This window comes from Primulina eburnea, chromosome 1 (genome assembly GCF_022965805.1).
Source record: "Primulina eburnea isolate SZY01 chromosome 1, ASM2296580v1, whole genome shotgun sequence".
Lineage (NCBI taxonomy): Eukaryota > Viridiplantae > Streptophyta > Magnoliopsida > Lamiales > Gesneriaceae > Primulina > Primulina eburnea.
The window spans coordinates 61,891,690-61,911,871 of NC_133101.1; the positions used below are offsets into that span (position 1 = coordinate 61,891,690).

The 20,182-nt window shown below is 34.8% G+C and overlaps 4 protein-coding genes across 9 annotated transcripts; 2 read left to right on the forward strand and 2 right to left on the reverse strand.

Moving 5' to 3' along the window:
* Window positions 1-770: 770 nt before the first annotated feature.
* On the forward strand, window positions 771-7,052 carry LOC140838178 (uncharacterized). 2 transcript variants are annotated; one of them, XM_073204315.1, is made up of 8 exons: window positions 998-1,136; window positions 1,425-1,533; window positions 2,739-3,258; window positions 3,995-4,148; window positions 5,566-5,610; window positions 5,821-5,986; window positions 6,149-6,519; window positions 6,662-7,052. In XM_073204315.1, exons 3-8 carry the CDS (start codon window positions 2,763-2,765, stop codon window positions 6,981-6,983), a joined length of 1,554 nt encoding a protein of 517 aa, XP_073060416.1. In that variant the 5' UTR covers window positions 998-1,136; window positions 1,425-1,533; window positions 2,739-2,762; the 3' UTR covers window positions 6,984-7,052. The 2 variants fall into 2 exon arrangements, with proteins under 2 accessions (XP_073060409.1, XP_073060416.1); XM_073204308.1 differs by lacking the exon at window positions 1,425-1,533 and having other exon boundaries at window positions 771-1,136.
* A 1,180-nt stretch (window positions 7,053-8,232) lies between these two features.
* On the reverse strand, window positions 8,233-10,311 carry LOC140838193 (homeobox-leucine zipper protein HOX28-like). Its single transcript, XM_073204328.1, has 4 exons — window positions 9,781-10,311; window positions 9,298-9,587; window positions 9,064-9,143; window positions 8,233-8,957 (listed from the first exon to the last, which is right to left on the reverse strand). Exons 1-4 carry the CDS (start codon window positions 10,112-10,114, stop codon window positions 8,657-8,659), a joined length of 1,005 nt encoding a protein of 334 aa, XP_073060429.1. The 5' UTR covers window positions 10,115-10,311; the 3' UTR covers window positions 8,233-8,656.
* Window positions 10,312-12,410: 2,099 nt separating this feature from the next.
* LOC140813629 (uncharacterized) lies at window positions 12,411-13,485 on the reverse strand. Of its 5 annotated transcripts, none has more exons than XM_073172257.1 (2): window positions 13,373-13,485; window positions 12,411-13,218 (listed from the first exon to the last, which is right to left on the reverse strand). In XM_073172257.1, the coding sequence occupies exon 2, from the start codon at window positions 13,187-13,189 to the stop codon at window positions 12,566-12,568; it is 624 nt and encodes a 207-aa protein (XP_073028358.1). In that variant the 5' UTR covers window positions 13,190-13,218; window positions 13,373-13,485; the 3' UTR covers window positions 12,411-12,565. The 5 variants fall into 5 exon arrangements, with proteins under 5 accessions (XP_073028358.1, XP_073028367.1, XP_073028340.1 ...); XM_073172266.1 differs by having other exon boundaries at window positions 12,411-13,208; window positions 13,373-13,469; XM_073172239.1 differs by having other exon boundaries at window positions 12,411-13,230; window positions 13,369-13,468.
* A 3,801-nt stretch (window positions 13,486-17,286) lies between these two features.
* LOC140809296 (protein VACUOLELESS GAMETOPHYTES-like) lies at window positions 17,287-18,024 on the forward strand. Its single transcript, XM_073166881.1, has one exon. The coding sequence runs from the start codon at window positions 17,287-17,289 to the stop codon at window positions 18,022-18,024; it is 738 nt and encodes a 245-aa protein (XP_073022982.1).
* Window positions 18,025-20,182: the final 2,158 nt, after the last annotated feature.

A 20,182-nucleotide genomic window follows, 5' to 3' on the forward strand; every position in this document is an offset into this window, starting at 1 on the left:
ATATATATATATATATATATATATATATATATATATTTTAAAAAAAGGTTTTTAAATGTATAATATAATAAATTCATAGAAAAAAGGCTGAAGTGAAACTTTTATCAATTATAACTCAACAAATATGTTAATTTCTTTACTCAAAATATATTTCAATCGCTAAAATACACAAATATGAAAAAAACAATAAAAATCTTAAAAGAAAATGATTATTTTATAATTATTATTTAGCATTTGTGGTCGAAGTTATTTGTATATATGATAAAGAAGAAGAGGCATGGTTGTAAATTCAATCAATTTCATGTTAAGAAACTATCCTCGAGCTAATTAACAACTTGAATCAACATATATAATTGAGCTAAATCAAGCCAGTTTCTAGGATTGCGTTTTCAAGTTTATTTCGTTTCAATTTGTACTCGTACTTTCAAATATGTCCAATGGACTATATAATTAGTAATCTATCTTAACTTTATAGAAAACGAATTATAGAATAACTAATTATTTAAATTTATAAATTTCAAATACATTTGATTACTTAGATGAATTTATGTTGATTGATAATTCATATAGACGAAATAGTTTTATCCAAACAAACCTTATCATTTTTAAAACATTTATATATATTTACATTTCAAATTTTTTCATGACACTCCACCTTATGTCTAAAATTTATATGTAAAATGGTGTGATAAATAAAAAGTGGAGTTCAAATATATATAAAAATTATCTTTTATATTTACTTGTTTGTTTTGATTAATTCCTCTTTTTTTTTTTTAAATGACGCCAAGTAGCGGGCTCGGGTCGGTTCTTTATGCCCGGGAGGGTTCGAAAACTGGCTTTCTGAAAAAACTTACGTGCTTCCCGCCGCCGCCTCCAGTTAGTCGTGTATCAGTCCACCAAATTCACGGCAGAACGCGAGGAATCTTTTTTGAAGTAGGAAAATGAGAGGGCTACCGTTTCCGAAGAAGCCCAGAATCGAAATTGTGAAATTAGAAGACGAAGAAGAAGAATATGGAGATGGAACAACGGAGGAACGTAGTTGGAAAGACCAAGAAGCAGCACTAGAAGTCCTTGTTGAACTCCGTACCAAAGAAGTGGAGCAGCTTCGTGAGCGCGTTGCTTATTACAAGTTCCAGGTTTTCTTTTCTTCTCAATGTAAACATTTTCGAGAAAGATTTTTTATTCTTTTGTTGGATACGAAGTTTTTTGGAGGAACTTGTGCTTGTTTTTGGTGTTTTTCTTGTTGTTTTATTAATGTACACTGTAAAGTGAATTGGGGGTGTCTTTCTTCTTTTTGATGTATTTACAAACATTTATTTATGGGAGGTCACCACTCGTTGAACATGATTTACATTGCGATTTTATCATTCAGATTACATGCAACTCCAAAGTACTAATGCCCTCTTGTGTAATGCTTGATAAAGTTATAGGTAAGTGCAATGCAGGTGCAGCGATTTCAATATTGAGATTCTTTTGTTCCTTGACTAGTGAATGCTGCAACACCGCGACGATCAAGTATCCAACGTTTAAAGGGTAATGATTGGTGGACCAAATGTTATAGGAAAGTGTGGGCTGTGATCATTTTTTTGTGGATTCAATTATTGTATGATGAGTACATCTTGTTAGCTCTAGCGTCCCATGTTATATCCGTGTAAAATCAAATGGTCCATGAAAAGTTGAACTAAAAACTTGAGGGATGAGAACTGTCGTGAATATTCTCAGGTCAGCACTAGTCAAGTACCCACTTCAATGTTTTCAGGGTCAATAAAGGATATTTTACCCTGAAGTTTGAGAAAACAAATGTCTTTCTTTTTTTGAATGTTATTTTCGTATATTGGTGTCTAAATGATTGGAGGAATACTTTTAAATCAGTTCTCTCGGTTTTTCTAATTTTCTATCTCCTTTTTTTGCATTGCTTATTTTCTTGACTTTAGTTGGTACCAATGTTAGGCTCAAGCTCTAGTTATTCAGAGAAGGCAAGAGATATTCTTTGTATATAACAGTGTTGGTGTAGTACAGAACAAAGAGACTAGAAAAGCGTAATTAGTCTATCCCGTGATGCTCCATAAGCCTCATATGTTGCAAGCATCTGATGGCAAAGACCAGATGCAGGGACCTTATTTTTGGCTGTTTTGAAACATTAGCGGTTTTTTATTTTATTCTCCTTTGAAGATAGTCACATGCATCTGCACTAATTTCTCTTACATAGTTCACCTATGGAGCCTAAAGTTTCGATCATGCCACACGAGTAAGCAAGGAGCTCAAGCATTCCCAATCATTACCCTCTTTTTTGGAAAAAGAATTTGCATTCGTGCAAATAAGCTAAAGAAGTGTGAATCAAACAGTAAACCTATGAAAAATCAACGACTCTATCGCGGGGCTATTGGTGGCCATCCGTAATTATCACCCTGATTGGTGCTGTGCTTTAACACCTTGAATTTTTGTAGAGTAACTTTACTTGGAGCATGTGCATGAAGTTGGTTACAATCATTATAATAATGTAGCATGATGCAAGATTATTTTTGTTTTGATTGTTGAGTTCCAATTTATGCCTCTGCCCTCTTGATACTTTTCCTAAAAGTAAATTTTTTCAAAATAATAATACATTCACTTACAAAATAATAATTGCTAGGGTGAGATGAGGTAGGAGGTAGGCCTCATGGTTTCTGCACTCACATGGTCCGTACCATTTTCATCAATAAGAAACCATGGATTTATGACTTTATGTTTGGTTGCAGCTTGATGAAGCATTAACAAGGTTGATGGATACACAAACTGAATTGTCTCGTCATCGTGGCCAGGAAACTCCAATGGCTTCAGAAACTTTAAGAAACTGTATAAGAAAGGTAAATTTGGAAAGTTCAGCGAATCCTGCCAACGCAAGTGGTGATTCTACTCAAAACCAGTTTCAGTACAAACCACAGCTGTTTGATGTGGATTTGATTAAATTGTCAAGAGATGATCATGGAATTGAAGGAAGATCAGCTAGTGTTGTACGTAAACATAGAGATTCTTCTCGAGAAAAATATCACTCTAAACCACAGCTTGTGATTCCTTCTGTGAATCCAAGCATGTCACATTCAATGACCATGAAAGAATCTGGAAATGAAGTCACTGGCAATTCTGGTGCATTTCTTCCCGTGTCAATAGCCACTCAAATCAATAGCAATGGATGGCAAAATGGAGGCAAAGCTCGTAAAACATCTTCGGAGCAAGAAAACATGGAATCTCAACCTAAAGGAACGAAAAAGAAGCATGGTAATTGCTATGTAACTTTACATATTAGGCATCATTCGGGTTATACTCTAATCTCTATTTCATTCCATGCATTACCAAAAGCACTTATTTTACCATAACATATGCGAGACATATGCAGAAGGCTGCCCTTGTGAGGAAAAACAAACAAAAAATAAAGAATAAATCAAGACATGGATACACATAATTTATGTGAACCTTACATATTTCAGAAGGACAAATAGCGGCTGCGGTTGCGGTTGCGGCAAGACAATCTTTAGTATTAAGGAAAATTGAGGGTGAAAAAATGCTTATGCACGTAGCATACTCTCGTGCCACAAAGTATGCTTTTTTTTGTAAAATCTTTCAGTGCTGCTAAGAATTTAATCACTCCGTCCCTAACTGATTACTTGTATTATTTTTTGCTGTATTCACCAAAATTTTTATGTTTCCTCCAATATAAATTTGCTCAAAAGTTCATAAAACGGTAACACTAACTTACAACCTTTACTGTTGAGGGTAACAATGTGAAATTATCATAATCTTCATTATTTGAACTCATATTTAAGTTTTCTGCCCATTCAGATGTAACATTTGAGCTGGATTTGTGGGTTTTATTTAAACTATTGGACTTGCATCCTTGTTCGGTGATAATCGTAATTGAGGAGTGTAATCTGGTAGTCTTTTAAAGTTTCACATTTTTGCATGATATTATGGCTAGTAAATAATATTATCCATAATCATATCTTTGTGAATACAGAGGAGAAAGAAGATAAAGACTTGGTTCCGTTGATAGGAAGCATGGCTTCATCACAAAGATTCCATTGCGAGGCTGTTCTTATATCTAGTCAACACAAAAGAAGGCTGAGAAGCCTTGAGCTTTGTCCGACTAGTGATAATTTATTTGTGACCAGGTGATTTGATCATTCCTGATTTCTCACAGGAATAACAAAAATTATAATTGATGGAGATTGTGGCCCTCTTGAATTCATGATACAACCTAGGATGTTGTGATGTTGGTTGCTCTGTGCGAAAGAAAAGAAAAAGATCAAGGCCCAAATTTAATTTTTTCAGTTTTATTTTTGTTATTATGCATAATATCACTAGCTTTGCATGCCACTGGTTCAATAATCTACACATTACCTGGAATGCATATTAATAACTCTCTCAGCACATATGAAAGGTTTGAGCCATAAGGAAACTTCGCTCTTTGTTACAATTCCTCTTGTTGGAAAGTTCAATAGTCAACAGTTCTCTCCACTTCAGAATTAATGATGTTTGCTAAATGTATAAATCGTGTTCAAACAAAGTTGAGAGTGTTACTTTTACTAATGTATCGGTTAAGTTCACGACAAAGTTTAGGATCAAAACTATATTATTTTGAAAGATTAATATTTACCAGGATGAAATCTTGAAGCTTAATGTTGTATATTGTCCCTATCTTCTTTTAATAGTTTTCTATTGGTAGCATGGTAAAGTTGCCCATCAGTCACGTACTTCTAATGCTTCTTTTGTGTCAAATATTAACATTATGATTGCACTGTAGCACAAAAATGAGCACAACCAGTTGGTGATCTCTGCATCATGTTTAAAGGGCTCTCTTCATTTTTCTCAGGGATTTTTTGTGGCTTCCTGGTTCAACTGTCAATTTATGTTTTCACAATACTATCAAATGATTTAAATTCAAAATTCTTGCTCTTTTGGAAGACCTAATATAAATTTAAAATATCGTGTTTAATTTTGTTCTTCACTTTTGGCAACTGGATAAGTTGGATTGGTGGACATGGTGGTGACATGCATGATATCTCAACAAAGCTATACGCTTTATGGCATGTTTAGTTTTGTCATCTTTTTCTTTGAGAATCTATGTTTCAGACATGTCTATGTTTTACATGTTAATTAGAGATTGTATGCTCAATTTTCCTTGTCAGTATTGTCATGCTTTGTTGATTTTATTATTTTTCTTCGTCCATAGTATAATTTTGAATGTTGCATTTAATTAAGAAAGTCTGAAAATATGTTTCAGTCACAAATTATCAGAAAGAGAATGCAATTGCACCCGTTTCATTGGCCATGTCTTGATTTCAACATCAAATTATAATTTTTCTTTTACTTTTTTTTTACTTATCCTCTTAAACATAAGTTATTTACAGACTACCATGCAATGGCCAACAGTATTAGATTCGGTTTTTCTATTTGCATTTAAAAAAAATCTTATCTGTTGTTAGCATTGCAGATTTTCAATTACATATGACTAAAACCTTTTGGTCTTAAACTGCCTCATAACTCTCTTGATGGTATTTCCACTTGATAAGTTTGAATGATTTGCAGTGCATTGGATGGAGTGGTTAATCTGTGGCAAATCCAGGGGAAAGGGTAAGTATTATTGGAAGCAAATTTATTCGCATATCTCTTTGATCTCATACTTTTGTTCCTTTATGATGCTTTCAGTATGCGCGTTTCAATCATAGCTTGGATACTAACATACGTTTCAGATTTGCATTGTTCGGCACATGTTTTTCAGTTATTACTTGGCAAGTGATGTAGGTTTATAACTTGAACTGAACTCTTAACATAAAAGTGCAGTGCTGGTGTCGATCTTCTAAGTATTTCTGAATGTCAATCCAACAAGCAAAGGAGATGGCCAGAAGATATAGCTTGGCATCCACAGGCAAATAGACTTTTTTCGGTTTATACTGCTGATGGTGGGGATTCTCAGATATCAATTCTGGAACTGAATGAAGGAAATGATGTAAGGATCTCAAGTCATGGTGCTATTATCCTGTAATGCTGTTATTGTAAAGTGTATACGTGCGTACTGTAATTTAGTGGCTATTGAGTCTGTTTTTTATGCACTTTATTTTTGGTTACCACCTCTGTGAAGTCGACCTCAGTTTCAGTTTTGGTTTCATAGAGAACACGGGTAAGCTTTCTTGAAGACAAGCCTCACGTTAAAGGCATAATCAACAGCATAAACTTCATGCCATGGGACAAAACATGCTTCGTTACTGGTGGCAGCGATCATGATGTAGTTCTTTGGACCGAACGTGATAAGGAAGGCTCATGGAAACCTAATTCATTACACAGAAGTATCCATACCAGTGCTGTAATGGGGGTTGCTGGATTGCGGGATAAGAATGTTGTAATGTCTGCTGGTGCAGACAAAAGAATAATTGGATTTGATACGACATCTGGGAAGGTTGTTTACAAGTATCAGACCGAAAGCAAATGCATGAGTGTTCTAACTAATCCATGCGACTTCAACCTCTTTATGGTTCAGACAGGGTAAGTTTTCTCAAAGTTCTTACAAGTTCAACTAGTTTTTATTCAATGAGTAACTTGTGACGCTAGGCCAATTTTTTTTTTTTTGGGTTACCATCTGAAGTTGTAAACCAAATTCAACAGGATGTAATGTCTGTGCTTGCAGGACCCCAGGGCGGCAGCTTAAACTAATTGATTTCAGAGCGAAGCCCCAGGAGATCCATAGTCTCGGGTGGAACCAAGAGAGTGGTGAATCACAGTCGGCTCTCATCAGTCAGGCGTGGTCTCCGGATGGTGTATGCATAAGTTCTGGCTCAGGGGATCCCCTAATTCACATCTTTGACATCAGGCATAATGCTCAGAAACCATTGGAGTCACTAAGAGCCCATCATAAACGAGTCCTTAAAGCTGTATGGCACAACACTCTCCCTCTCCTCATTTCAATTTCTTCCGACTTGAACATTGGACTGCACACACTGATCAAATAATCTTGAACCTGCCTGCCCGTTGATGCTGGCATATGTGATTGAACCTAAGATTCAAAGGGTCGTGATTAGCAAACTCAAAAGGTCAAAAAAATAGTTTATATAAACACGATACTTCTGATATTTATAGATGTTGGATGTTTCTCAAAAAAATAAAAATATTAGAGAACAGACACGTCCGATATATAAATTTATGGATTGCAATTAGCCCCTCAACAAACTAATTAAATTATTCCCGGGCCCCAACCATTACATTACGCTTTGTCACATCTAGATGTAAAGGTTTATTTTTTTGTTCACATTTTACTGTTTCTCCCGGTTAATCTCACATTATCTTGGGGCAAGGAGAATGCGTAGTTTTTTGTACACCTATTTACCAATTAAAATTATATTATTTTCCAAACACAAATAGAAGGATAAATTGAGTCACTTATTTCTACATTAAAACAAAACACAATGAAATATAAAAAATAAAATAAAATGGAAGTTCACAAACATGAATAATGAGGGGATGTATTTAATTGGTTAAATGACAATAATAATCGACAATGACGATAAAGGGAAGCCTAACTTTAGCAGACACAATCAAGAATACACAACTTTTGTCCAATTATAAAAAGAGTGCATCGCCCACGCCTCACGAAACTCATTGCTACCCAACCCGCCTTGAAGCACGGGACATCCCAACAAACTTCCACCTATCATGCTGGATTGTTTCACCCTGCCTGCACAGACAATGAGCCCACCTCCATGTGAAAAAAAAAATATTGACTCGGAAAAATCCGAGCCGTTGGATCGACCTTTGCGGGCACTGCTATCATGCTTCTCTATCTCACTTCTTTTTCTTTCCAAAATCCTACATCTACATGGGTATATTCTCCTAATTATTGGTTTGTTTGAAAATATATATACTCTATTTTCTTTGTTACATTATGTCAATTATGTCAAAATGATAGTAGATATAGATCGAGTCAATCGTCTCACGATTAAAAATACATAAGATCGTATGACAGAAACTTACTTTTAGAGTTTTATGATATTATCAGTTTTAATAAAAATTTAGCGAAAATATACTTTCTAAATTCACATGAAACTTGAGTGAGGAAACAAATATTGATGTAGCATGGATATTCTCACTTTCTTGCCGATGAATCCCCTATTGATCTTGTCAACAGACCTGATAAGTGATAATTAAGAGACAACTTTATTAATTCTTGACTAATCCTTTTCATAAACATAGAATTCAAAGTAAACATCTTGATTTCAATAAAAGTAAAACACGTTTTCGAGATCTTTATAAACCTCTTTATACGATAGCTAATCACAACTATATCGTATCTCAAAAATGTCAACACTATATTACAATTAGTGTTTGATCAAATCTAACGTCAAATACGTTCCAATAAAAATAAGGGAGAAAGAAGGATCCATACAAATCCAAGCAACATTTCATTTTCTTTTTGGTCTTTTTCTTTTTCTCCTTTTCCAATCTGTTTTCTCTATCGGTATCAATCTCCCCCAAAGTTCACAAAAGATGGGCTAAAAAATTTGCCCAAGCTCAAGAATCCCACAAATCAACATCACACAATCCCTCATTCCAATACCAAAATGCAAACTTAAAAACCCTCCCATGCATATACATGTACATATATGTTGATGAAAGTCCAATCTACTAATTAGTTTCTCAAAGGGTAAAATCTTGGTGTCGACAAAGGAAATGGAGTAGGGTTTGGGGTGGTGGGGGTGGAATCTATGTTAGTGAGCTTGCCGCAATTCTGGGGTGCGGAGGCGAGTCGTTGGCGTTTGCAAGACGGGCATATGGTGAGGGTGGTGGCCATGTAGAATGGGTTGGAGTTAGGAGTCTTGAGAGCTCTCAAATCTTGCAACTCTTTGTGGAGCCTTGCGTTTTCTTCGCTCAGAGTCTTGCAACATCTCTTCAAGTACTCGCAATCCACCTCGTTTTGCTTCAACTTGGTCCTGAATATTGTGCCAAACGTGTTCATTAGTGCGTGTTTACGTGACATGAAATATATACAAACAATCAATGAATGAATGATAAGAGGATCGATATCCATTCACAAACCTCGCCCTTCTGTTCTGAAACCATACTTCTACCTGTCGAGGCCTCAGATTAAGCTGACTTGCTAGAGCAAGCTTTTGCTTCTGCAACACAAAAAATAAAAATTGGAAGCACTTATTCATATGCATAGATTACAAAGAGAATAAGATGAGTTATTTTCGAAGAAAAATATAATATTTTTTATTTTTATTTTTTAGCATGTATGTATAATGCTTGTGTGTGTGTATATTGACTCACAGGATTGAGAGTAGGGTGTTCTTTAAAGCTTTGTTCAAGAAAAACAGACTGTTGTTTGGAAAGCCTGAGTTTTTTTCTTGCGTTGCCTTCATCGTCATCACTTGCTCTAAACGATTCTCTCTCGTTTCCCGTGGCTTCAAAATCTCTCTTGTCACCAAAATCCATCTGGAACAGTAACCCTTCGCTGTTTGCCGTCGAGACTTCTTCTGCGGCCGCCGGCAGTCTGTTCACGTCCAACCGCATCGTCGCCGGTGGCCCTTTGTTCCTCGAAGAATCATTTTCGGAGCTCCCTGGAAAAACCCACAAAGAATATTTATTCTAAACGAAATAATTGTTCATCACAGAAAATAAATAGTATTGTTCTTAGTCAAAAGAATCCACCGAACTTCAGAGATTAACGCATAAAATTAAATACACAGTAATCACATAAAAACCACTAATACCATTATCAAATTTCAGCCATCAGATGAATTATTAAAATACCATTATCGGATGACCAAGGTAAGGTTTCAACATGTGTCGAAATCTCGCGAGGAACAGGAGAAAAAAGGAGAAGATTAAGCTGAAGCGATGCCTCCCCTTGATCACCATGGCTACCAACTCCTCCTGATAAATGATCATCTTCATTTTCACCATTTTCTTCATCAATTCCTCGAATTTTCTCTATTTCTTGAACGAGTCTCAAATCAATGCCCAAGTTTAATCCACCAGTTGATCTCTTGATTTTGGTAAATGCTCTCTGCGCCTCTTGAGTGCTCTTTGCTTGCAAGAACTTCATGGGTTCCGATGCATCTCCTAAGCGTAAGCCTAATTCCATAGCTCATAACACAAATCAATGGAGAAATGAATTAGAGAGAACTGGGTTAAGGAGACGAAGAATAAGAAGAAGAAAAGGTTTTTGGATTGAATGAGTGGAAAGAGTCTTTATACAGAAGTTATCCCTTCCATGAAATTATTTAATGGCAAACAAAGAAATAGAGAACAAGGAGCAGGAGTAGACCAAACATGCACAGACTTGTTCCCTTTCCAAATTAATTCTTTATATATGTCCATATTTTCTTTATTATTATTATTATTAGTTGATAATATATTAATGAGTTTTTGTGAGTGATGATGAAATGTCATTTACTTTTGCTCCTTTTTAAGGTTTTGGTGTGTGAAAAATGGAGCATTAAGAATAATAATGGTGATGATTAGTATAATGAGGTCGTTTGACCGAAAGAGCACACGTGAAAGTCTCCAATTTTTATGTGGTTCATGCCATGTTCCAATTACAAGATTTTGGGGGACCCTTGCCCATTTCTCATTCAAACCTAATTATTATTTTTCTATATTAAATTAAAGATTTCGAAAAAAAAATATTTGAGAACTTTGCTGCTAAACCAAATTGTATATATATAAGATCAAATGTGTTAGGATTAATTTTCGGATTGAAAAAATGGTTTCACCAAAACTTAGTTAAGTATTAAGGTCTCTCCCTTGATTAATACTATAAGTTATAATTAGTGATACAAATACATCTAAAAAATATTTAAAATATACATCAGCTCAAACACAAACATTCATTGCAATAAAGAGGAGTTAGTTCAAGCTTACCCCAAATCGGATTATTCTATGTTGTAATTGGAGTATTTTTCTTTCTATGATGTGGTCAAATGTTAGTCATTTGATCATCAACATATATGTCGTCAACTTTCGTAAAAATTTGAGAAACATATATGATTTAATGATATTGTAATAAGAAAAGCCCAAATCATTGTCTAGCCAGCCGTGATTTTCATGCTTTCTCGCATCACATTCACTTTCTATTTTATTTTATTATTCTAAAAATGAAAAATAATGGCTTCTGATCGCAATTAATATAAATAATAATTCAAAAGCATGACATTTGCTGCGTTCAACATGGTTTCATGACTTAATAATATATATATATGTTTTGATCTAAAAATAAATACATGCAAAACTTGACCTAGAACTACCCGGAAAAGAGGATAGAAAAAGAAGAAATAAAGATATGTAAAAACTTGTGTGAGACGATCTCACATGTCGTATTTTGTGAGACAGATCTCATATTTGGGTCATCCATGAAAAAATATTACTTTTTATGATAAGAGTATTACTTTTTATTGTGAATATCGGTATGGTTGACCCGTCTCACAGATTAAGATTCGTGAGACCGTCTCACAAGAGACCTGCTCATAAAGATACTGGATTTAGGGATGTTTTTAATATTTTCAATTAATTGACTCCCGAAATTAAAACATAATTTCTTGGTCTGGTCCTCAATTTCAAATAATCCGATTTCCCCTTATTTTCGTTTTCCTTTTTTCTACTTTTTCATATTATTGTTTTAAATATTTCATTTTTTTAACTTGAAAATTCGGAAGGTAAGGCTTCAGAGAGCTGTAACAATAAATAGTCGACAAAATCATATTTTAAACATCTAATAATTATAAGTCCTTGTTTAGCAAAAAAAAAATGTGCCACTTTGTTTAAAAATTACTTATAAAATCTCATTTTTTTTAATAAAAAGGGTTATACATTATCATCTTAGTTAAGAAAATTGGTATAATTGAAAGTGCTGTCCTCTTGTATATGCAACAATTGTAGCAGTGATCTTGTGCTTTAATTTATTTTTGATGTCACACAATCCACGGCCCGTGGCCAAAACATGGCAGAGATGGTCAGAATAGATCGATCCATTCGAAAACTTTGAGGTTTTTTTTAATAGTATTTTGCTATAATAATAATAATAATTTGGGCTGACATTATTTGGGTTTGATAGTTGAAAACATTAAACGTTATATGTTGGGTTGAATTCAGGTAAAGATCTTATTTATACGGTCCAATTGTAGTCTGTCACTATTTTCTTGGATGACCTTTCACATCAACCCAAAACATATTTTTTCAAGAAAACCCAAATTACATCGGACGAGTTATCTAAAAACACAGCATAATCTAGTACTCTACTTTTTTTTTATACCATCTGATCATCAGATCAGATGGACTTCACACAGTATCGTATAAATTTAAAAAATTGTCAACTAACGAAATCTGGTGTAAAAAGAGTAGTGCTGGTGCTGCAACAAGAGCAGGATCCAAATCCTAAACTTTTACTGCCAATAGTATGAGTATAGAACGGAAGAGTACAAACAAGAGTAAGATCCTCCACTTTAATCTGTCTCTTAACAATTTTCTAATTCTATAACAACATTCATTACATGAGAATGGAAGCAAAGAAGATATAGATTGAGCCTGATGGCCTGACTCACTCCACCATTGCACCAATACCAATCCTAATCCGCCTGAGCGCCTCCGCAACAGGAACGTCCTCCAAACCACGCCGCTGCTGCCTAACACTCTCCACTCTCCTGGCTTTGGGTCTCGGCGGTGTCTTCACACTGGATTCCAACTCGCACGCAACATCCCCATTCCCGTATACGGGAATCACCGACCCGTCCGACACCTCTCCCTCGCAGACCGGGCACTCCTTAGACGTCGAATCCACGTAATTCATATGATAAAAGCAAGCCCAGCAAAAAAGGTGTCCGCAGCAAGTCACCACAGGACTCCTCGCCGTCTCCGAACATATATTGCAAGCATAGAAACATACTTCCTCATCAGGCACACAAACGTTGCTAGCCCCGGCATCCATCTCCAACGCCTTGGCCACCAAATGGGAACTCTCAATTTTCCAACATTTCCCCATCTCAGCCATGTCATGATCGCTTGGTTGCTGGTCATGCCGGCGCCGTTGAATGGCACGACCGGTCACAGCCTCCAGAAAACGAATTCTATCGCCTATTCCGCTATTACAAGTTTCCGGTTCATTTAACGACGACCCCAAACGCAATGGTGATTTCGGAGACTGTTGGTTCAGATCAAGATCCATGACTTCGTCCCAGTAAATCCTGGAGTTTCCTACCAAGAATCCTACTTTAATTGGCAAAAGAAATAACCCAACAACCAATAATCGAAATTGAACATTAATTAAATCAACAAGATCAGGGTTCATAAGCCCAGAAATCAAAAAAAGAAAATCAAAACGATCATGTAAAAGAACAGAACCACATACAATTTCTTGCCCGTTTGGTGACTGAAATGTAGAGTTTCGATAAAATTTCTTTTCAAGAGAAATTGTGAGGGAGGCGGTAAGGTAGCTAATACTGTTTTTATTTTTTTATTTTTTATAATTAAAATCCAAATTGCATTTATACTATTTGAGTTTCCTAAAAAAGTAGTATCAAGAAATCGCCTCATCCGTTCGATTTGGATCCCACAACAAAAGAGGCGGGTCCTCGAGGAAGTGTATATTCTCTTATATGATATAATAAAAAAAAAGATGTCTTGTGAGATGATCTTACGAATCTTTATCTATGAGACGAGTAGACTTTATCGATATTTACAATAAAAAATAAAACTCTTAGCATAAAAACTAATATTTTTTTCATGGATGACTCAAACAAGAGATCTGTCTCACAAAATACGACCCTGAGATCGTTTCACACAAATTTTTGTCTAATAAAATTTATTTCAAATATATAGATATTAAATATATTTGATTGTGTTGATTAAGATATGTTTGGTGGATTTGAAATGTACATCTTTTTAATCTATTTAGATGTAATGATAATTATGAAAAATTTAAAATATTTTCAAAATATATATATCTCATTTCACATTTATCATCAAATTTATGCTCAAATCAAATCTTTTGACCAAATGTAACTTAATGTTATGTTTGGATTCAAGATGAGTAAAACGTGAAATTTTTCACAAGTTGCATGCGAATGAAAACGTAATCACAAGCACGCGTTGTGAAAAGACTCGTGTTAGGTACTGTGAAGATAATCGTCGAATCGTGACGATATAGATACAACATATTTAGAATCAAATCCATTAAAATCCTTTAATTCAAATGCAACATGAGGTTTCAAATGAAATCTTTGAAGCTAAGGATTTTCATCACGTAATGATAAAGAATAGGTCTCTTGTGAGACAGTCTCACGAATCTTTCTGTGAGACGGGTCAACTTATCAATATTCACAATAAAAAGTAATATTCTTAGCATAAAAAATAATATTTTTTCATGGATGATCCAAATAAGATATCCGTCTCACAAGTTTTTGCCAATTATAAATCAATTGCTTTGTTTGAGTAAATTTACATGATAATGAAATTTAAATCCTCAAGTTATTTTTTGAGTTATTTTGTGAATTTCAAATTTATGTCAATTCCTCAAGTTATTTTTTGAGTTAGTTTGTGAATTTCAAATTTATGTCAATATAAATTCATTTTTAATCATTCTTTCAAATACTATATCAAATCTAAATCCTCAAATTCAAAAGCAACCTAATAGTTTTGTCGCACGCATCTCTCTTGTATTTAATGAATTTAACGCTTAGTTTTTTTATTTATTATAATTTTTATGCTTGATAAATTGATAAGTGAGATAAATGTCAAACAATGAATTATTTTTTAAAATAATGTTTCTCAACATATTACGTGTGTATGTAGTACCAAGTTCAAAATATTGATATATTGTGTAGCTAATAACAATAGTTATATAAATATAAATTAATAATTTGAAAATGTTAGTACTATGTAAATATAATATTGGACAAAAACTTGTGTGAGACGGTCTTACGGATCGTATTTTGTGAGACATATATCTTATTTGAGTCATCTTTGAAAAAATATTACTTTTTATAATAAAAATATTATTTTTTATTATGAATATCGGTATGGTTAACTCATCTCAGATATAAAGATTCGTGAGACCGTCTCGCAAGAGACCTACTCATAATATGAAAGCAATTAATGGAAATCTAATGGAAGGTGGAAACGAAATTACTATTACTTATTTATCTAATTTTTATTATTATTATTGAGGACAAATTTTGAAATATTCTATTGTATACATGTACAAAACGTATAATTTCAATCAAACCTGTGTATCAGAGAGTATATTTCCCCCAAAAGTTTTATTCTTTATGTGGCTTCAAATAAAATTTTAAAAACTCAATAACCAATTATCTTATAATCGGCTGCAACAATACGTCGTGACAGATGAAATGTTTGAAAAATTATACGAATTCTTTGTGGATAATTCTCAACAATTCTTGCATGCACACCTTCGACTTAGTTTTGCTTAGTCATCTGCCAAGAAATTCATAGACTTTGTCCAAGAAAAAGGACAAAACTTTTCAATATTAAAAAAAAAACACACGTTGATTTAGTTTATTAATCAACTCCAAATTGCAAGTCTCTGTCAACGCTAACCAAGGAGGCAATATGTTAAATTATGGAATTTTGAAGTAAATTTCGATGATTTTTTTATTATATAATTTTAATCATTTTTCATAAAAAATAATGATATAACATCATACCACTTCAATGTCAGCGTTTCATCAACATCGCTTATGAAAATGCCTAGATCACTTCAGGCTTTGGTTCGGGAGTATCCGGGAATGAATATCGATCGGGATCGGGCTTATATATGGCTGTCGTCGTTGGTTTCTTGCCAGTGGTGGGTGATTCTTTCTGTAAACCCGGCCACGAGAGATTTCGAGACAATAAACCAACCAAACACAAAAATCATATTGTCTCAAATTAACACTAAAAATTCTTACATAAAAATTATGTATCACTCGATCATATAATTTTTACAGTAGTAATATTCTCGTCCTACATACTAAGCGGCCCCTTAATTCATTATTACATTTTTACCATACTTTATGCAGCTTCGGCGGCTACGAAATAATATATAATGCAAAAATATATGTTGTATGTATCATTTGTCTTTTGAAAATTTGCACGATGCTCGATGTTACCTAAAATTTTTCCAAGCTTACAAGTTGACTTTGGAATATTATATTTCAAAGTAATAATTATCATGCATCAAAGTCTTCTGAACAAAACAAATAATTATTGTGTCTAATCCAATCTTATATATGTTCCTAGGTATACTTTTTTTTTTTTTTAAATCTCGGGATAAAAATAGGTTAAACAATTGTTACGAAAAAATAATCGATGTAATAGTTTGACTTTTTTTCTTAAAACGATATTGCCTCATCCCGGTGCTCGCGATTGTTGGCAATTAGTTTCCCAAAATACATAACTGCAAATTTTAAAGTCACATGAACTAGAAAATGTTTAGAACACTATCAAGATGATATGCAAACTTTCTAATTTCGAATTCTAAGCATTAAACTTAAAACTCTAATTCCAAAAGTTTAAATCTGACAAAATTTGGATTTAAGTGCAAATGCTTAAAAACTCAAAACTAGAGGATAACTCCCGAATTTAATTCAAAAATTCGAATTTAAGCGTATAAGTTTAGAAAATCCAAACTCAAGATTTTATATCTTGAAAATTTGAACTTTAAGTGTTAATACTTAAAAATTCGCATATAGAAAGAAAAGATGAGAAATTTATGTGTTGAAGGCAAATGAATGAAGTATTATTTATAGAAGATAAAAACCTTGAACCAAGATTCATATATCTTCATGAAAAAATAAAATGCTCCACTTAATTCATTGACTTGGCCATTGCACCTCTTCAACCACAAATCACACGGCAATTGCCATGTGATTTCAACCTGTTTTTTTTTAATTATTATTATATATATATATAATTATAATTTATATACCTAATCTTTTTGATTCATTCTTTTAATTTGATAAAATTCGAACTCAATTAATTTTTTATTTACCTTAATTGATAATAATTTATTATTATTATTAATATTATAATATATATACATAATAATATATATACATAATCTTTTCGATTCATTATTTTAATTCGATAAAATTAAAACTCAATTAATTTTTCATTATGTGTACAAAACTGATTTTTATAACAATATATAATATTCCTTTATTTGTAAGCTATATATTCTAGGTCAACTCGATCGGCAAGGAATGATCTATTTATATATGCATGGGAATCTTCAGATCTGCGTGCACTTACAGCCACCGGCAACAAATGAAGAAGCACTTCAGCCACCCTCATCCCCTCAAACTCTCTGTTCCTGCACTCCATAAAGACGATGAATATGAAGCTGATGTTGTCTGCTCAGGCTGTGAGCAAGCCCTGATTCCAGCCGATCCGGTCTACACTTGCTCCGAACGCGATTGCGAGTTCTTCCTCCACAAATCGTGTTCTGAACTACCCCGCCATACGGAACACAAATCCCACCCGGACCACGAGTTCACGCTCCTCTCGGAGCCCCCAGAGCACAGCCTTTACTACGACTGCAACGCTTGCGGTGACCTGATCAGAGGGTTTTCCTTCCATTGCAACAAATGTGAAGACTTCAGGCTCCACGTGAAATGCGCTTTCTTGGCTGAATCCGTGGATTCGAAAGCGCATAAACATACTCTTTCTGTTGAATACTCGTCCAGACAGAAATCTGAGGAGGGTGGTTCCGGGGATAATATGGTTCTGTGTGATGTCTGCGACTGTTGCCTTACAGAGGGGTATTGGTTTTACGGTTGTAAAGAATGCGATTTTCATACTCATTTAGTGTGCGCGATCTCTGCTGAGGGGCCTCCGGATGAAGCCAAAGAAGAAGAAGAAGAAGAAGATTTAGAGGGATTATCTGATGAACAAAGATTGATGCTTGCTAGTATTAAGGCGAAGGATCAGATGGTGAAGCTTCAGTTTCAAATGCAAATGGCTCAACTCAATGCCCAAACAATTTCCAATCTCTGTCGTTTTTGATTCCATTGGTCTTGGTTTTTCAACAACTGCTATCTATAAATGCTATATTTATTCAAATAATTGCTTCCCTTTCTTGGAAGAGGGATTCTATCTGTTGTCTTTATTTTGATTTTATGTTGTTCCATCTGTATTAATTGATCGACGAGATTTTTCAACATAAGTTGTTCCTAAATTGTTCCTCGTCAAATTCTTAGATGTGTGTAAAATTTTCAAACAAAAATAATAGAAAACGATTGTACGTAGTGAACCACATCTTTTGTAAACTCTGATCTACAATATGTTCAATTGCAAGAATTTTTTGTTGTTTTTTTTTCTTTTGGGAAAATAAAACAAGACAGTACTTTTGAATAAAGTAATCTGACCAAGCGCGTCAAATGGGAATGGCCAATCACATGGTATCAAGCAATAAGCTTAAAAACTTGACTTTCAAACTTGAAACACCCCCCCCCCCCCCCCCCCCCCCCCCCCACACACACACACACACACTAAATCAAGCTTCTAAATAATGGGTCAAATTTACTGTATTTTAATGGGAAATTTCCATATTTAACCAAACTTTCTTCATCCCATCGCAAAATTCAAAGTCAATGAAATCATATTGTCACCATCCAAATTTCAAAATCCATATGTATAACAATATATGTTAATCAAGATTCAAGAGATCCTTCAATTAATTAAGAATGCATGGAGCACCAAAACAAGCGACACTTCAGCAACCCCCATGTCTGGTCTCATCTCAACAACAGCGCTCAAGAAAAATTCTAGTTCAAAATGTGCAACATCCGAATATCCGAACCCCATTTCCATGGATGCCATTCCTGCAAATTCTACCTCCACGACTTCTGCCTGGACGTGCCCCGTTTGCTCGAGTACTCCTCTTACCCTTCTCACCCTCTGTCCCTTTTTCCAACCTCCAACTACCCCAACCAAGTATCCACTTGCAAAGCATACTATACGGATTCGAAGGCAAAACCTTCAGCTCCACAGCAAATATGATCCTCACATGCAGTGCGCGTGCTGCTTGCCTCACGCTAGACACGTCGAAAACCATCCTCGTGAACTCAAGTTGGTGTACAAATTACCTGAAAACAAGCAGGTCTTGGGTTCGTGTAATGTAACTTATGTGGTCATGTGATCGATAGGAATATGTGGTTGTATCACTGCTAAATTTCTGGTGTTTGGTTGAGCCTCCATATTAGTTGCCTCCAAGAACGTAGAGGCTGTGATGGTTGTGATGATTGAGAAGTCGGGGGGCTGCACGATTATTCTCTACAACATACCCTGCCTTGACAGAATACTTACCATCCTTGCTTCCAACCTAAAATCTAGTATCAATACTTCCCCTTCGAGTCAAAGGGATATCAAGGAATCCTTCCAGTACTCCATGCATGGAAAATTTAGCCTTAGTTCCTGCTCATTCCACTCCCCCGTATCCTTAATGAACCTAGCCGCTGATGTCTCCTGTCCTGAATACAATTGTAGACAGCTTTTGAACATCGATGTCCCTGGAATCCAAGGGTCTCGGAAAGCTTTAATGGTTTGCCCATTCCCCACTCTCCAACACAATCCTTTCTTCAAGAAATCTCTACCCCAAATCAAAGATCTCCAAATATAAGAAGGATTGTATCCTACCTCCGCATGCCTAAAGTATCTTCCTTTAAGTACCCTAGCCATAAGTGAATTGGGCGATTGAATAATTCGCCACACTTGTTTAAGATTTTGTCGAAAGCAATGAGATTTTGAAAGCCAAGCCCTCCCGCTGATTTAGACTTACAAAGTTTATCCCATCTGGCCCAATGCACATCTTTTTTCCCAGCAGTATCATTCCACCAGAATTAGGCAAAAATCTGCTCTATTCTCTGACAAAGAAACACAGGGAGCTTAAAACAAGACATCGCATACGACCGAATTGCTTTGCAAGACTGATTTGTTGTGATTACTGGTTTCCAAATTGGCGTAACAGAGTAGAGCATGTTGTGTGGGCTTCCATGTGTGTCTGATGGTGGGCGTGGTGCCATGTTCCTTTAAGATATGAGACATATTTGCAGTCAATGTAATTGATATCCTTGCGTTACATGTTACAGAAAATTTGAACGATGAAAGTCTTAGTTGTCTTCCATGCATGACACATGATGCAAACTTAGTTTACGGATTTGAT

Bases quoted from the DNA above. Each gene is read 5' to 3' on its own strand.
- LOC140838178 (XM_073204308.1), top strand. From the start codon at position 942: ATGAGAGGGCTACCGTTTCCGAAGAAGCCCAGAATCGAAATTGTGAAA. The intron at 4,149-5,565 runs GTGATTTGATCA...AATGATTTGCAG, and splicing joins GATAATTTATTTGTGACCAG to TGCATTGGATGGAGTGGTTA. The intron at 5,611-5,820 runs GTAAGTATTATT...ATAAAAGTGCAG, and splicing joins TGGCAAATCCAGGGGAAAGG to TGCTGGTGTCGATCTTCTAA.
- LOC140838193 (XM_073204328.1), bottom strand. From the start codon at position 10,114: ATGGAATTAGGCTTACGCTTAGGAGATGCATCGGAACCCATGAAGTTC. The intron at 9,588-9,780 runs GTATTTTAATAA...GGGTTTTTCCAG, and splicing joins ACCTTGGTCATCCGATAATG to GGAGCTCCGAAAATGATTCT. The intron at 9,144-9,297 runs GTGAGTCAATAT...TTTGTGTTGCAG, and splicing joins AACACCCTACTCTCAATCCT to AAGCAAAAGCTTGCTCTAGC.
- LOC140813629 (XM_073172257.1), bottom strand. From the start codon at position 13,189: ATGGATCTTGATCTGAACCAACAGTCTCCGAAATCACCATTGCGTTTG.
- LOC140809296 (XM_073166881.1), top strand. From the start codon at position 17,287: ATGAAGAAGCACTTCAGCCACCCTCATCCCCTCAAACTCTCTGTTCCT.